Genomic DNA, 17,890 nt, shown 5'->3' on the forward strand with positions numbered 1-17,890 from the left:
ACTTGGGACATGGAGTTGAGGTCCATTCCTTCCTTGGCAGGAAGGGAGGCCCAGCGTGGAGAAGTAGCATGGAGGAGAGTTCTGGCCCCAGCTTCATCACTTGCCTGCTGTCACTCTGGACATGTCCTGTTACCTGCCTGGACCTCTGATGTTTCTGTAGCAAAATGAGGACATTGCATCAGAGGGTTTCCAGGAGGTTTTGTTGTTGCTCTGAAATGTCATCTATGACTCTGATTAGCAAGAGGTCAGCATGGTCTTTATGACACCTGGGAACTACTTAGTAAGTTAAGAGAGCCTCTGCTTATCTCCTTTTGGATTCCAGATATCAGTGGATGGACGTAAGACAATCACAGGAAATAGTGGTGTCCTGGAGTTAGTCTGACCTGTAGACACAGAGATAGCATGTCTGGCAGAAAAGGCTTGGCCTTTGGAGAGAACAGTCCTGGGTACTGACTCCAGGTGTTTGTCTCGGTTTCTTTTCTTATTAAATGGGGGAGGGGTGGGATTACTGTAAAGGCTACAGAAAATACCTGTGAAATGTAAACAAACCAGGGTTTCAGTAAGTGGTAGTTATTGTTACTATTCTTTTTTCTCTCCATCCACCCAGCCATCCATATAAATATAATAAAGATTTCTCCTTACTATTCTCCCTACTCCCACCTCCCCCAAATCCTGAAGGAAAAACCATAAAAAAGCAACAAATATTTTAATTAATTTATTTTTAAAATTGGAGGATAATTACAATATTGTGATGGTTTTGCCATACATCAACATGAATTGACCATGGGTATACATGTGTTCCCCCATCTTGAACCCCCCCTCCCACCTCTCTACCCACCCTATCCCTCTGGGTGCCCTGCTTCATACATCAAACTTGCACTGGTCATCTATTTTACATATGGTAATATACATGTTTTCATGCTATTCTCTGAAATCATCCCACCTGTGCCTTCTCCCACTGAGTCCAAAAGTCTGTTCTTTACATGTGTCTCCTCTGCTGCCCTGCATGTAGGATCGTTGTCACCATCTTTCTAAAAGCAACATTTTTATATAACATATATTAGTAATAACTAGATGTATTACACTAGATCTGATTGAAGTAATTGTTTAAGTTCATTGAGCTGAAAGCTTTTCTGTAACAAAACAGGGAGACACGAACTAATCACACTGGCAGTGTTGATTCAGGCTGATGATGTCAACTCTAAGGTCCAGGAGTCAGAAGGCTCAGGAATGGAGTCCCAGTGGCTCTATTGACCAGGTGTTTGGTTTTGGCTGATTGATCTTTACAAGCCTGTTACTTCAACTGTAAAATGGAGATAATAAGACCATCAACCTCATGAGGTTGTTTTGAGGATGAAATGTGGTCATGGTTTTAAAGCAGCTGATTGCTAGGGACATAGCAAGTACTCTGTAAGTACTATTAAAATGATTTTGAAAATAAGTTAATTCTTATTTATAAGCTCAGCCAGTTTCTGGTAAAATTATGTTCATAAAATGTGATAGTAAGAAAGAAGGTATCTGAGTATTTAGCTTCCATTGTTTGAATTAATATTTCTATATTTTTATAGGTGCTCTACACATAGGACATTATATAAATGTAAAATGACAATATTCTATTACCATAATATAAGCAATATAGTATGTAACATTTGTCTACATGTTATCTTTAAGGCTTTTGAAAATGTTTAGTAAACACATATTTAAAGGTATCAAACTGATAAGTTCTAGTTTAATATTTTTCCACATAGATCACTTACTTGGTCATTTTTTTCAGATTGCCTTGACAATCAATGGATAATAAGTTTATTGATACTTACATGAATAGGTATAGAGGCCTTCAAGTCTTGAGTTACTTTAATATTATCTTCATTTCAAATATACTCTTCTTTCACTATCTGGCCAGCATGATGTGAAAGGGCAGAATGCTCTGAACTGAGATGAGCTTGGTTCAGATTCCATCTCTTCTGTTTAACAGCTGATGGTCCTCAGACCAGTGATGTAACCCCACTTAGTTTCAGTTTCATCACCTGTGAAATGGGGCCACTGCTTGCTGTGCAGCTTGTTGTGAGGTTTAGAGATAATCAGCGTCAGGGTCCAGCACAGATCTTACCTGCCAGGAGCTGAGAGAAGCCATGGGCATGTGAACAAATTATGGAGCATAATAAGATGGGTCCTTCATGCGAGATGTAAACAGAGCCTTAGGAACCCAGCAGGAAGCGATGAGTCCAGGATGGTTCCATGGGAGAGTGTGTGTGGGCTGAGCCTAGAAGGATGATGGGCAGGATATTGCCAGGCTGTGAGAGGAGGGGCAATTCCACATGGAAGAAAAGCTGTGAAGGAAGGCAGGCCTCCTGCTGCTTGACTCTGGGATCCAGCCCTCCTCTGCCAGGGCCTCATGTCCAGCCCACATTAACCATTTCAGCAGTCTGCTCCATGGTGTTTCTAGTGTTGTCTCCACCATTGCTGAAGAGCCCTTGATGTGCTTCGGGATGGATGGCACCAAACCAGCAGTGCCATTTCCTAGTTTACCTCTAGGTTGGGTGACTTCTATTCAGTGAGAATTGGTTAAAAGATAACAAACATGAATAAGAACACCTTCCTGTTAGTGAAAGGAACTGTAGTATATGCTCAGCTCAGGCTTTTCCCCTTTAATCTGATTAGAAAATGGTGGCTGAGAAATAAGCTTGACTTGGTTTTATTTCAAATCCTCCAATATGGTTTTCCCATTGGTGGCTTGTTCTTAAATAATTTGCAGAGTGAACAACACACCCAAAGTATTAGTAACAGACTCAGAGATAGTATCTTATGTCCTGGAAAGAGAGGATGTAAGTGCCTTTTCTAGAATGTGGTTAAGATTGCTGTGTTACATCATTGTGCTATTTTAAGAAGAAAACCATTTCAACAACATCAAATCAAAGCATAAAAACTAAGCAGAACAGTTTGCAAGAACTGTCAACAATGAAAGAGAGGCCAAGTAATTCTGTGTGTGTGTGAGGCTGAGAACTTAACACAGCTCATTTTTTTAATGACAACCAAAGGCAAGAGATGGTATTAATTTCTGAGCTCAAGAAAGAAAGAAGGTGAAGTAATTATAAATTATAACAACAGAGTAATTGCTGCCTTTTATCCAATGCACCTCCATTAAGCGTTGAGTGAGCAGAGAACCTGTGTGTCTATGTGTCTTTGTGGCAGTCAGGGAGGGTTACGATGGAGTCTCTTCTACTGTGGTCATGTGCTTTGCACGTTATGATTCACACTGTGAATGGGGTTCCACTGTTGGCTTGATGAGAAAATAGAGATCAGTCACCAATAGCAAGTTACAATCAATTCATATACAGAAGATCCTCAATAAATATCTGTTAAAATGGTCAAATGCATAGATGCTGTCAAAAACTACAGAATGAAAACAAATTAGAAAACACTGAGAGTTTTTTTTTTTTAATGTTCAAATTTACAGTTTAGTAAATCTGACATTTACCCATTGCTGTGGCTTCCCGGATGGCTCATGGTAAAGAATCCACCTGCCGATGCAGGAGACATGGATTCAATCCCTGGGTAGAGAAGATCTCCTGCAGCAGGCAATGGCAACCCACTCCAGTATTCTTGCCTGGAGAATCCCATGAACAGAGGAGCCTGATGGGCTGCAGTCCATGGGATTGCAAAGAGACAAACATGACTTAGCAGCTGAACATACATTCACGTTGATCAAACACTTGTATGAGGAACTAATGCTAGGAGTGTAAGATGGTAGTGGAACACATTTTATATATTTTTCTCTTTTCCCTTTCCTATCTCTGTATAGGATTTACGGCTTCTGGGGGATGAAGAAATAATTAAGATAGGAGATGGAAGAACACAGCTGAGTGAAGGGCAGAAAGCTCGGATATGCCTTGCAAGGTAAATGGGGTTTCAGTTGCCATCCTGCCCCTCCTCCTCCATGGCTCCTAGTGGATGTGGGCACGCAGGCCCCACTCACCGGGTGGGCCTGTGTGAAGCAGGGACTTGGCTTTTCCCGTGGACTCTTGGAATGAACATGGAGTTGTTTCACATTGTTGTGATTCAGGGCTGAGACCCAGGGAGTGTGAAGTGTCTTCTCCTGACGTCTCTCTACATTTTCTAGAGCCATGTATCAGGATGCAGACATCTACCTCCTGGACGATCTGCTCAGCGCAGTGGATGCAGGAGTCAGCAGGCACTTGTTTGAACAGTGAGTTTGCTCCTGTTTTCTATCATCTCTGCTTCCCAGGAACCCTGTAGAAATCAGGGAAAAGAGTTCAGGAAAGCCTTTGTGCTTCAGGAGACGCAGCTCGCTCTGCCCTGGTGACCCTCTCTCCCATCCCTTCCTTCCACAGAAGATCCATCCTAGAGAAATCTTGCATCATGATGAAGTCAGGACAGGAAAGTACAGCAGGTGTTTCCAGTGAGTGGAGGACAGTGGGGTCAGTGCTTGAGGGAGTGAGGGATTGATGTAGATTTCCCGTGCTACTTGCAGTTGATGGATCCAGGCACTGTGGATGGATCCAGACCTCAGGAATAAGAAAGACAATGTAGGGTTTTTAAATCAGAGAGTGAGACTCCATAACCTGTTACTTGGCTGCCAGCTCTTTTCCTCCATCATTTGTTTAAGACACATTAGAAGTGAAGTTTTTGGTGCTGTCATAGGGCTTCCATGGAAAGGCCTTGTTGGTTTATGCTTGTTATTCTATCAGTTTCCAAATAAAGTCTTTAAGTCTGTGTGTGTGTGTTAGTTGCTCAGTCATTTCCAATTCTTTGCAATCCCATAGACTGTAGCCTACCAAGCTCCTCTGTCCATGGAATTCTCCAGGCAAGAGTACTGGAATAGGTTGACATTCCTTTCTCCAGGGGATCTTCCCGACCCAGGGATCAAACCTTGGTCTCTTGCATCGCAGGCAGTTTCTTTACCATCTGAGTTACCAGGGAAACCCATAAAGTCTAGAGTTTAAGACTCATTTATTCCACATCTGAGTACAATTTCAGTCATTTCACATTGCTTCACAGATACTTAGTGGAATTAATACTTAGAGTTACATGTAGGGTCACTATAATCTGGCTTAAGTCTTGAGTCGCATTCCTGCTTCTGGAATTTATAACTTGTAAGTGGCTCTTGGTTAGCTACACAGTGACTAAAGTAGAACAACTCTGATGCTTTTCTATGATAATGTGTCCTAACACACACTGTCTGAGGCCTCTTACTGAGTCTGTTGCTGCTGCTGCTGCTGCGTTGCTTTAGTTGTGTCCGACTCTGTGCGACCCCATAGACAGCAGCCCACCAGGCTTCCTGTCCCTGGGATTCTCCAAGCAAGAACACTGGAGTGGGTTGCCATCTCCTTCTCTAGTGCATGAAAGTGAAGAGTCAAAGTGAAGTCGCTCAGTCGTGTCTGACTCTAGCGACCTCATGGACTGCAGCCTACCAGGCTCCTCTGTCCATGGGATTTTCTAGACTGACCTTTTTGAAAGCCTCACAAATTTGTTTTTTCCCTAAAACAGCCTCCACATCTCCCCCATGGTTAGTTATCTTGCTGTTGTTCACCTTGTTAGAGGCAACAATCCCTTCCAGCTGCACTTAATAACACCCTGCTGTGTGCACTGAGATCAATGCCCTTACAGATGTCACTGCACAAAACCTCTTAGTTTACAAGGAGGATGGTGAGCTAGGAGAGGAGAAGGACCCACACTGGGCAGAATAAGGGAGAGTAGGATGGTCTGATCACTCACCTAGAGCCAGACATTCTGGAATGTGATGTCAAGTGGGCCTTAGGAAGCTAGTGGAACAACAAAGCTAGTGGAGGTGATGGGATTCCAGTTGAGCTATTTCAAATCCTAAAAGATGATGCTGTGAAAGTGCTGCACTCAATATGCCAGCAAATTTGGAAAACTCAGCAGTGGCCACAGGACTGGAAAAGGTGAGTTTTAATTCTAATCCCAGAGAAAAGCAGTGTCAAAGAATGCTCAAACTACAACTCATCTCACATGCTAGTAAAGTAATGCTCAAAATTCTCCAAGCCAGACTTCAACAGTGTATGAACCATGAACTTCAGGATGTTTAAGCTGATTTTAGAAAAGACAGAGGAACCAGAGATCAAGTTGTCAACATCCACTGGATCATCAAAAAAAGCAAGAAAGTTCCAGAAAAACATCTATTTCATCTTTATTAACTATGCCAAAGCCTTTGACTGTGTGGATCACCACAAACTGTGGAAAATTCTTAAAGAGATGGGAATACCAGACCACCTGACATGCCTCTTGAAAAATCTGTATGCAGGTCAGGAAGCAATAGTTATAACTGAACATGGAACAACAGACTGGTTCCAAATAGGAAAAGGAGTACATCAAGGCTGTATATTGTCACCCTGCTTATTTAACTTATATGTAGAGTACATCATGAGAAACGCTGGGCTGGATGAAGCACAAGGTGGAATCAAGATTGCTGGGAGAAATATCAATAACTTCATATATGCAGATGATACCACCCTTATGGCAGAAAGTGAAGAAGAACTAAAGGGTCTCTTGATGAAAGTGAGAGAGGAGAGTGAAAAAGTTGGCTTAAAGCTCAACATTCAGAAAACTAAGATCATGGCATCTGGTCCTACCACTTCATGGCAAATAGATGGGGAAATAGTGGAAACAGTGATAAACTTACAGTGATAAACTGTATTTATTTATTTATTTTGGCCTCCTAAATCACTGTACATGGTGACTGCAGTCATGAAATTTAAAGACACTTACTCCTTGGAAGAAAAGTTTTGACCAACCTAGACAGTATATTAAAAAGCAGAGACATTACTTTGCCAACAAAGGTCCATCCAGTCAAGGCTATGATTTTTCCAGTAGTCATGTATGGATGTGAGAGTTGGACTATAAAGAAAACTGAGTACTGAAGAATTGATGCTTTTGAACTGTGGTGTTGGAGAAAACTCTTGAGAGTCCCTTGGACAGCAAGGAGATCCAACCAGTCCATCCTAAAGGAAATCAGTCCTGAATATTCATTGGAAGGACTGATGCTGAAGCTGAAACTTCAATACTTTGGCCACCTGATGCAAAGAGCTGACTCATTTGAAAAGACCCTGATGCTGGGAAAGATTGAAGGTGGGAGAAGGGGATGACAGAGGATGAGATGATTGGATGGCATCACTGACTCAATGGACATGAATTTGAGTAAACTCCAGGAGTTGGTGATGGATAGAGTGGCCTGACGTGCTGCAGTCCATGGGGTTGCAAAGAGTCAGACATGACTGAGTGACTGAAATGAACTACACTGATGATGTTCAGCTCTCATTACTGCCTCTGAGGAACCTGTCTCAACGTGGAGCTTGTTAAGACAGATGCGTGGGAAAAGATCAGCAGGGTCAAAGTTTAGAGGTCTTGATACAGGATAGGAAGTGCTAAATGAAATTGGAAGTGGCATCTAGAGGCTTTCACTGAAGTTGGAAAGCTCCCACTGCCCGGGGTTGGGTGGGAAGTACCCTGGAGCCTGCAGGCTGGGCGGGTGTGTGGAGGCTGAAAAGAGGACCCAGTCCTTTGCTGAGTAGAAGCACAGGTGTGGAGGGAGGAGGAAGCAGGGCTATGAGGAGAACAGCAGGCACGTCCTCACCTGGAGGAGGCGGAGTGTTCAACAGAGAGAAGCTGTTTGAAAATTCTCTCTGTTACATCCTGTGTTAGTTTCTAGGGTTGTGTCCATTCAAGTTGCTCTCACAGGAGACCAGAGCCTGGATGGCTTATAAATAGCACAAATTTGTCTCTCATGGTTCTGGAGGCTGGGGAAGTCCAAAGTGAATGTGCTGGCAGATTCAGTGTCTGGTGAGGGCCAGATTTCTGTGTCCTTATGTGGGGAAGGGGTGAGAGAGCTGTGTTGGTCCCTTTTGTAAGGACACTAATCCCTTTCATGCAGGCTCCACCCTCATGACCTGATCAACTCCCAATGGCCCCACCTCCTAATACCAACACTGTGGGGATTAGGTCTCAATGTATGATTTTTGAGGACAAAAACATTCAGTCCATAGCAAAATTGTCACAGATGGGGGTGATTAAAGAATAGAAATTAATTTTCTGACAGTTCTTGAGGCTACAGGTTTAAGATACGGGCAGGTTTGGTTTCTCCTGAGACCTCTCTCCTTGGCTTCTGACTGCATCCATCTCGCTGTGTCCCCTCATGTTCTTTCCTCTGTTTACATGCAACCTGTGTCTCTGTCCTTTTTTTTTTTTTTTGAAAAAATTTTATTGAAATATAGCTGACTTACTACATTGTGTTAATTTCTTTGTACAGCAAAGTGACTCAGTTATGCACAAATATATACTTTTCCGTAATGGTTTATCTCAGGGTATTGAATATAGCTCCCTGTGCTATACCATAGGATCTTGTTTATCCATTCTGCACATAATAGTTTGCCTCTGCTAACCTCAAAGTCCCAGCCCATCCCTCCCTACTGCCTCCTTCCATCTATGCAACCACAGGTCTGTTCACTATGTCTGAGTCTGTTTCTCTTCTGTAAATAGGTTCATTTTTCCATAGATTAGATTCCACATATAAGTGATATAATTATGATACTTGATTTTCTCTTTCTGAGTTACTTCACTTTACTATGAGAATCTCCAGGTCCATCCATGTTTCTGCAAATAGCTTTCTTTCTTTCTTTTTTATTGGAGAAGGAAATGGCAACCCACTCCAGTATTCTTGCCTGGAGAATCTCAGGGACAGCGGAGGCTGGTGGGCTGCCGTCTATGTGGTCACACAGAGTCGGACACGACTGAAGTGACTTAGCAGCAGTGTTACATCGTCTATATGCACCACATCTTCTTTATCTACTCATCTGTCGATGGACATTTAGGTTGTTCCCATGTTTTGCTATTGTGATTGGTGCTCCTATAAACACAGGAGTGCCTGTCTCTTTTTGATTTACAGTTTAATCCAGATATAAGCCCAGCAGTGGGATTACTGGACTATAAGGTAATTCTATTTTTAGTTTTCTGAGGAAACTCTATTTTCAACAGTGCCTGCAGCAATTTACATTCCCACCAGCAGGGTAGGAGGGTTCCCTTTACTCCTCTCAGCCATAGTTACTTTAATGATGGCCATTGAAGCTTATGTGAGGAGATACCTCATTCTGGTTTTGATTTGCATTTCTCTAATAATTCACAGTGGTGAACTTCTTTTCTTGTGTCTGTTGGCCATCTGTATGTGTCCTTTGAAGAAATGTCTATTTAGTTCTTTTAACCATTTTTTTGATTGGATTTTTTGTTGTTGTTGAGTTGTGTGAGCTGTTTTTATACTTTGGAAATTAAACCCTTGTTGTCACATCATTTGCAAATATTTTCTCCCATCTGTAGGTTGTCTCTTCATTTTTATGGTTCGCTTTGCTGTGCAAATGCTTGTAAGTTTGATTAGGTCCCATTGTTTATTTATTTTTTAATTAAAAATATTATGTATTTATGGCTGTGAAGGTTTTCATCACTGTGAGGGCTCTTCTCTAGTTGCAGCGGGCAGGGGCTGCTCTCTAGCTGTGAGGCATGGACTTCTCATTGTGGTGGGTTCTCTCATTGCAGAGCACGGGCTTTATGGTGTGTGGGCTTAGTAGTTGCGGTTCCTGGGTTCCAGAGCACAGGCTCAGTAGTTGTGCTGCATGGACTGAGTTGCTTTGTGCATGTGGGAGCTTCCTGGACCAGGGAGGGATTCTGTGTCTCCTGCACTGGCAGGTGGATTCTTTGCCATTGAGTCACCAGGGAAGCCTGCATTTGTATAGTTTAGTTTGTATTTCTATTGCTTTAGGAGACTGACCTAAAAAAAACATTGGTATAATTTATATCAGAAAATGTTTTGCCTATAATCTCTACTAGGAGTTTCATAGTGTCATGTCTTGTAATTAAGTCTTTAAGCCATTTTTACTTTATTTTTGTGCATGGTGGGGAGTGTGTTCTAACTTCATTGATTTACATGCCTGTGTCTCTGTCCTTATGTCTTAGTCTCCTCTTCATCTAAGCACACCAGTCAGATTAGATTAGGTCCAGTATAATTAAGGATAATGATTATCTTTAAAGTCCATGACACCAAATTCTAAGGCACTGATGACTAAGGTGACAACATGTGAATCTGAGGGGACGTGATTGATTTACAGCAGGTCCAGAATAGCAAAGTAGAGACCAGCAGAGTCAGCAAGTGTGAGAGGGAGGCCTGTGAGGAGCTCTGGGCTCTGGACACTAGGAGCTGGGATTGCATGTCCACTAAGCAGGGGTTGTTAGACTGGTGGAACCTGCCCATGTATAAAGCATGCTTAGTGTTGGGGTGATAAAAAAGTTGTGGAGATGGAAGGTGGTGATGGCTGCACAATAATGTGAATGTACTTAATACCACTGGGCTATGTGCTTAAAATGGCAGGAACAGTAAATTTCATGTTAGGTATATTGTAACACACATACACACAAACCTGCATAGTAGCACTGAATCTTTGAGAACATGAGAGAAAAGAGCAGATGACACATGGCATGGTCTCCAGCTCTGATCTGACCCCACTTTCTAACCCTCTCCTGTTCATGACTTGATGAATTTTCCCTTAGAGAGTGCCTTGTGTCTTGTCAAGAGTTTAGTGACAGGGGCTTGTGCTGTGATAAGGATTCCCCACCTCCACCCGCCTGGCATCATGAGTATCTCAGCCTCCCTGTTCCCAACACCCCACCCTGAACTCACAAATGTGTTACCACATCCTGTGAGCATCTGCACAAGTTCTCCATCAGGGTAGAAACAGATTCTGCCAGTCATTGCAGCCATGTCACAAGGAAGGGACAGTAAGGCATTTTGGTGCCAAGTACAGTGTGCTGATCACAAAAGTTCCCCTGAGTTCTTTTTCAAACACAGGAGATATTTATAAAATCCTCTTCAATATTTTGGGTGCACCACTTTGGATATATACTTGATAGAAGCAAGCTTAACACTGTTGTTTGTAATCAGAACCACACATTCTCTAGGGAAACTTAAAGCAGAGAGCATGAAAGCAATTTAGGAAACCACTCAGCAGCAACTGGAGAGTGCTTTTGTTTTTAATTTTTACATTTATTTATTTATTTTAATTGGAGGCTAATTACTTTACAATATTGTAGTGGTTTTTGCCATACATTGGCATGAATCAGCCATGGGTGTATATGTGTTCCTCATCCTGAACCCCCTCCCACCTCCCTCCCCATCCTATCCCTCAGGGTCATCCCATTGTACCAGCCCTGAGCACCCTGTCTCATGCATCAAACCTGGACTGGTGATCTATTTCACATATGATAATATACATGTTTCAGTGTTATTCTCTCAAATCATCCCAGCCTCACCTTCTCCCACAGAGTCCAAAAGACTGTTTTTTACATCTATGTCTCTTTTGTTGTCTCGCATATAGGGGCATCATTACCATCTTTCTAAATTCCATATATATGTGTTAATATATTGTATTGGTGTTTTTCTTTCTGACTTCCTTCACTCTGTATAATAGGCTCCAGTTTCATCCACCTCATTAGAACTGACTCAAATGCATTCTTTTTAATCACTGAGTAATACTCCATTGTGTATATGTACCACAGCTTTCTTATCCATTCATCTGCAGATGGACATCTAGGTTGCTTCCATGTCCTGGCTATTGTAAACAGTGCTGAAATGAACATTGGGGTACACATGTCTCTTTCAATTCTGGTTTCCTCAGTGTGTATGCCCAGCAGTGGGATTTCTGGGTCATATGGCAGTTCTATTTCCAGTTGTTTAAGGAATCTCCACAGTGTTCTCCATAGTGGTTGTACTAGTTTATATTCCCACCAACAGTGTAAGAGGGTTCCCTTTTCTCCGCATCCTGGAGAGTGCTTTCAAGTTAGAGAATCGGATGGAACAATATGCTGTGAGATATGGTGGTCATGTGTAAGCTTAGCCATGGGGAGAGTTTTGTATTAAAGTGAATGAACCACACTTCTACCTGCTGTTGTTTTCTTCAGTCATGAATTTAAGGTTCATGACTTTTACAACGTTATGCTGTGAACATGGTGGATTCTATCACCTACAGAAGGTGAGGGGCCTTAGATGATGAACTGATGCAATCTCACCTGTGTCCAGCCATGGATCCCATCCTGGTTCAGCCCCACCCACATCACTAGACCCCTGCCTCCCACGTCATCAGGTCTTGGGGTCTGTCCTAATCAGATTCCCATGCTGCTGTCTACACAGCTCACCCTCCTGCCTACACAGCTCACCCTCCTGTCTACACATCTAAGATATCAGCTACCCTTGTTTTACCTTCAGAGCACAGGTCACACCTGAGTAGCGCATTTTCTATGCTTGTTTAGTGTGTCATCTACATGGTGCAGAGTATTGTCTTCTATCTTGACATGTGGATGGTTCCTCAGCACTTAGGACAGTGCCTGGCTCCTCAGCAAACCTCTGCTGATTGAATGAATGGAGGTGGGGACTCTGTCTGTCTTATTTGTATTGCCTCCACCAAGGGATGTGTTCCCTCTTAATACAGCCCTTATATAAGATTATATGTGGATTTATAAGATTATAGAATTAGCATGGCCTTTATATAAGAATAGCTGTTATACAACTGGTTGCTGACTCGATCCTTTCTATGGCATGACTTGAAAATCTTTAAAAACTTGGAAAATAGTGTATTTTTCTAGTGATTTGGATAAAAACATTATTTACAAAAAATTCAAAGCCATCAACTGATCATTTCATTGTAATTATTTGTATTATTGCCTCTGTTTCTTAGGAAGAAAACATCTTAAAACTTTGGGTTGATTAATCTTGGACATCCCATCAGATTTGATTAACATTCATCTTTGGGGACTGCTACTGCTGCTGCCAAGTCATTTTAGTCGTGTCTGACTCTGTGCAACCCCATAGATGGAAGCCCACCAGGCTCCCCCGTCCCTGGGATTCTCCAGGCAAGAACACTGGAGGACTATTGGCAGGCAATTATGAATTAAGGAGAAAAAATTCTGTTTAAAAGCTTTAGTACTAAGTTTGAAAAGGTGTTAATCAAGAAACTTAGGTATGATCACTGAGCTAACACATGTCAAAAGGTAAAAATGAATCCTTTTGGACTTAACGAAGCAATGGTGTATGTGTTTACATCCTAGGGTCTTGTTTCCAATCACAGACCCAGTGTCCATAATGTCCCCTTAAGAGTTTTCTGTCCTGAGTCCAAAGCACATGACCATTCATGGTTAGGGAGGAGTGGAGAAGTGAGATGACATTTGTTGAGTAGATTGGTGGTTTGATTTCTCAGAACATGTGGATGAGATGTCATTGACCTTGCTTTGAGATGAAAAAACTGAGTTTGAGTTGCTCATCTGACGTCAGGCTCGTGAGAGGGACTGAGCTGCAGCCTGCTGCCTCCAGACTCTCCATGTGATTCACTCACAGGCTGAGCTCTGACCCAGGTTCCTGAAATTTGCCCTGTGAGGGGCTGGGGCACCCAGAGTACCTGCCTGGAGCCCTGCCTGTGGTCACTGTGCCCCAGACTCACCCACTTGGTTCCCTGGAGGGGTTGTGGACCCTGTGTGATGAGGCTGGGGCTGAGTCCCTAGGGGTCTACATGTGAAATGGAGGAGTAGTTTTCTTACTGTGAAAAAAATTTAAGGTTGAATCGTGAGTGATGTCTTGACTAAGAGAACTGGTGGGTACTCTGAGCCATTGGGTGATTTCCACTGTGATTTGGGCCATTTGGATTCTATTCTTTTACTTTAATGTTTGGAAAATGTTCAGTCCTAATGGAAGAAGGCTTGCTTCTTGGATGGAACTGGGAATGTTGTAGACACTGGTGGACACCACGCTGACATTCATTTTCTATCTAATATTCTTTGGGAAGAAGTGTCTAGCAAATGTACTCTGGCAAAGAGTCCCAAGAATCTATTAATTTTTTGTTGTGAATATTTACATCATTAATTATAAATAATTGCCTAGAAAGCTGTCAAAGAATGTACATATTTTTAAATGACATGGATCCCTCTTCTCCCATTCCCGGATAGTGATAAAATAGTGTTTTAGTTTAGTCAAGTTTTGAAGTCTCAGTATTACTCAGTTGTTTTCCTTTATGAAACATGCCAATAATTGTTAAGCTGAGTTTTAGAGGAAAAAACTTAGCTGTTAGGGCCTCCTTCACTGGACTGGTTTTAATAATTCTTTGTAGCACTAGATTCAAATTTGCTGCTTATAAATTTAAGAATCTATTTGGATTAATTGATTTTTATTTAATTTTTATTATTGATTTGGCATTTAAACTAAGATCTTTGACTGCTGTGTGGTCTTTGTCTCACTGTTTTCAAAATATAAGTTTTCAGTTTGAGGCACTCCATTAATGTGCTTTTGCTTCTTGTGCCTTTTACATTTGTAGGTGTGTTCATCAGGCCTTGAAGGAGAAGATCACAATTTTAGTCACTCATCAGTTGCAATACCTAAAAGATGCAAGTCAGATTCTGATGTTGAAAGATGTAAGTAATTTCTAGAAGTCTGTGGAATTGCTAGCCCTCAGGTATGTTGAAGAACAAACCTCCCCTCAGGTTACTCTCCTGGGTTCATGGTAAACGCCCTCTTCTCCCTCAGTTTTTTGCCCCTTTCTTCCCAGAGCTGGTGTTCATGCCTTGGAGGATGAACCTAAAGCTCTGTAGAAATGTCACTATTACACTCTAAGCCACATAAACCCTTAAAGCGTATAAAAGTGCAACCACAGGGTTATTGAATCATCACTGCCCTAATGAAATTTGTTAAAGATAATGATACAGTTTTATTTAGAACTTTTTATTTTCCTCTTCCATGACTTAAGTCAAAGTGTATCACTTAGAGATTCTAAGATCTGTTTGAATCCAGGTAATTGTCATACATAGTTTGCCTCAAGAGCATATTCCAGGGGAGGAGCTAAGATGGCGGAGGAATAGGACGGGGAGACCACTTTCTCTCCCAAAATTCATCAAAGGAACATTTAAACGCTGAGTAAATTCCACAAAACAACTTTTGAATACTGGCAGAGGACATCAAGCGCCCAGAAAAGCAACCCATTGTCTTCGAAAGGAGGTAGGAAAAAATATAAAAGAGGGAGGGATGGAGCTCAGTCCCAGGAAGGGAGTCTTAAAAAGAGAGAAGTTTCCAAATACCAGGAAGCACTCTCACTGCTGAGTCTGTGCCGAGCCTTGGAAGCACAGAGGGCAACATAACAGGGAGGAAAAATAAATAAACAATTAAAACCCACAGATTACGAGCCCAACGGTAACTTCCCCAGCAGAGAAGCAGTGCAGACACCTGCACCCACCACTAGCAAGCGGGGGCTGGGCAGGGAGGCGCGGGTTGCATCGCTTAGAGTAAGGATCTGACCTGAATGCCCCGAGCGCTATCTGAGCGAACTAATTTGGGCTAGCAAACCAGACTGTGGGATAACTACCACACGAAAAGCCTGCCCTAACCTAAGACACCACCAGGCCCACACACGAAACAAAGGACTGAACAGAGATAGCCGGCGGCAGACCATCCCCCTCCGGTGACAGGCAGCCAGAGCAGGAAGGGGGCAATTGCAGCCCCAGAGAGACATTATCTACAAAACTATAAACAGGCTTCTTTGCTAACTAAGACTTCTTTGGGTTCTGGATGGTCAACATCCGCCTGAGAAGGTGTGCCAGTTGTACACCCAGAAAACCGAGCGGCGGGGAGGCGGTAAATCGCAGCAACCCGCTCGCCAAACACCTCATCACCTGAGCTGCTCGGACCTGGGAAGGGCACAAAACGCAGACCCAACCGAGTCTGCACCTCTAAGGACTACCCAAGTGCCTGAACCTGAGTGGCTTAGACCTGGGAGGTTCAAGCAGCCCAGGGCCAGCTTCAGATGGTTCCCAGCGGAGCAACCTAGAGCCTGAGCAGTGTGGGCAGGGAGGCTACAAGCACCGTGAGTGGGGGGCAGACCCAGTGTGGCTGAGGCACTGCAAGCACACGCCAGTGTTATTTGTTTGCAGCGTCCCTCCCTCCCCACAGCGGGACTAAACAAGTGAGCCTAAAAAAAATAAGGTGTCCACCATCGCCCCCTTTGTGTCAGGGTGGAAATCAGACACTGAAGAGACCAGCAAACAGAAGAAGCTATAATAGAGGGAACCGCCTTGAAAGCAACAGGCAATAGATTAAAACCCTGTCGTTAGTACCGACTACATAGGAAGGGGCCTATAGATCTTGAGAAATATAAGTCGGACCAAGGAACTAGCCAAAAATGAACTGACCCCACAATACTGACAACACCAGAGAAAGTCCTAGATATATTTTTACTATTTTTACAGTCATTCTTTCTTTTTTTTTTTTAAAGATAATTCTATCTTTTTTTAAATGTTTTTAAAAATTTTAAGCCCTCTATTACTCCTTTAATTTTCACTTTTATAACCTACTATTACTTTGCAAAAAAAAAAAAAAGACCCTATTTTTTTAAAAAGCAAACTTCATATATATATTTTTTATAATTTTTGTGACCTTTTTTTTTTCTCTTTTTCTCTTTCTTTCTTTTTTTCTTCTTTTCTTTAACATTGTATTTTTGAAATTCCAAACTCTAGTCTAGATTTTTAATTTTAGCTTTTTGGTATTTATTATCAATTTTTTACTTATATTTTATATATATATATATATATATAATTTTTGTGACTTTTCTTTTATCTCTTTCTTTCTCTTCTTCTTTTCTTTAACATTGTATTTCTGAAATTCCAAACTCTACTCTAGATTTTTAATTTATGCTTTTTGGTCTTTGTTATCAACTTTGTATCTGTATTTTCTTTATAATTTTGTGACTTTGTTTTTGTTTTTTTCTCTCTTTTTCATCATCTTTTCTTTAACATTGTATTTTTGAAATTCCAAACCCTACTCTAGATTTTTAACTTTTGCTTTTTGGTATTTGTTATCAATTTTGTAACTGTATTTTCTCTATAATTTTTGTGACTTTATTTTTTTTTCTTTTTCTCTTTTCTGTCTTCTTTTCTTTAACATTGTATTTTTGAAATTCCAAACTCTACTCTAGATTTTTAATTGTTGCTTTTAGGTTTTGTTACCAATTTTGTACCTTTAAGAACCCAATCTTCAGTACCCATTTTTTACTTGGGAGCGAGATTACTGGCTTGACTGATCTCTCCCCCTTTGGACTCTCCTTTTTCTCCACCAGGTCACCTGTGTGTCCTTCCTAATCCCTCTCTACCCTACCCAACGAATTTCTGTGTGTTATAGACGGTGGAGAACACTTAGGGAACTGATTACTGGCTGGATCTGTCTCTCTTCTTTTCATTCCCCCCTTTTATCCTCCTGGCCACCTCTGTCTCCTTCCTCCCTCTTCTTTTCTCTGTATAACTCTGTGAACATCTCTGAGTAGTCCAGTTGTGGAGGAGTGTACATAAGGAAGTGATTACTGGCTAACCCTCTCTCTCCTCTACTTATTCCACCTCATCTCATTCGGGTCACCTCTAACTCCCTTCTCCCTCTTCTATGCTCCATGTAACGCTGTGAACCTCTCCGGGTGACCCTCATGGTGGAGAAACTTTTCATCTTTAACCTAGATGTTTTATCAATGGTGCTGTATAGAAGGAGAAGTTTTGAGACTACTGTAAAAATAAGACTGATAACTGGAAGCAGGAGGCTTAACTCCAAATCCTGACTCCAGGGAACTCCTGACCCCAGGGAACATTAATTGACAGGAGCTCATCAAACATCTCCATGCCTACACTGAAACCAAGCACCACACAAGGGCCAACAAGTTCCAGGGAAAGACATACCAAGCAAATTCTCCAGCAACAAAGGAACACAGCCCTGAGCTCCAATGTACAGGCTGCCCAAAGTTACTACAAAACCATAGACATCTCATAACTCATTACTGGACACTTCATTGCACTTCAGAGA

General features: G+C 42.0%; 1 protein-coding gene and 1 long non-coding RNA gene across 15 annotated transcripts in view; one reads left to right on the top strand and one right to left on the bottom strand.

The window, feature by feature from the left end:
- Positions 1-17,890, top strand: part of LOC147361917 (ATP-binding cassette sub-family C member 4-like) — a 173,701-nt gene that overhangs the window by 45,270 nt on the left and 110,541 nt on the right. For all 14 annotated transcript variants that reach the window (XR_015138369.1, XR_015138365.1, XR_015138366.1 and 11 more), the window contains 3 exons: positions 3,803-3,897; positions 4,121-4,207; positions 14,376-14,472. Coding sequence is in view for 7 of the 14 variants with exons in the window: in XM_086330228.1 (XP_086186354.1) it covers positions 3,803-3,897; positions 4,121-4,207; positions 14,376-14,472 (279 nt within the window). In the remaining 7 variants the exon portion in view is untranslated. The remainder of the gene's footprint in view (positions 1-3,802; positions 3,898-4,120; positions 4,208-14,375; positions 14,473-17,890) is intronic.
- On the bottom strand, positions 705-1,954 carry LOC147361918 (uncharacterized). Its single transcript, XR_015138377.1, has 2 exons — positions 1,818-1,954; positions 705-1,303 (listed from the first exon to the last, which is right to left on the bottom strand). It is a non-coding gene; the product is annotated as an uncharacterized LOC147361918 (long non-coding RNA).

Source organism: Bos grunniens, chromosome 12 (assembly GCF_055505025.1).
Source record: "Bos grunniens cultivar Pamir isolate PY7600 chromosome 12, Bosgru_T2T1.0, whole genome shotgun sequence".
Taxonomy (NCBI): Eukaryota; Metazoa; Chordata; class Mammalia; order Artiodactyla; family Bovidae; genus Bos; species Bos grunniens.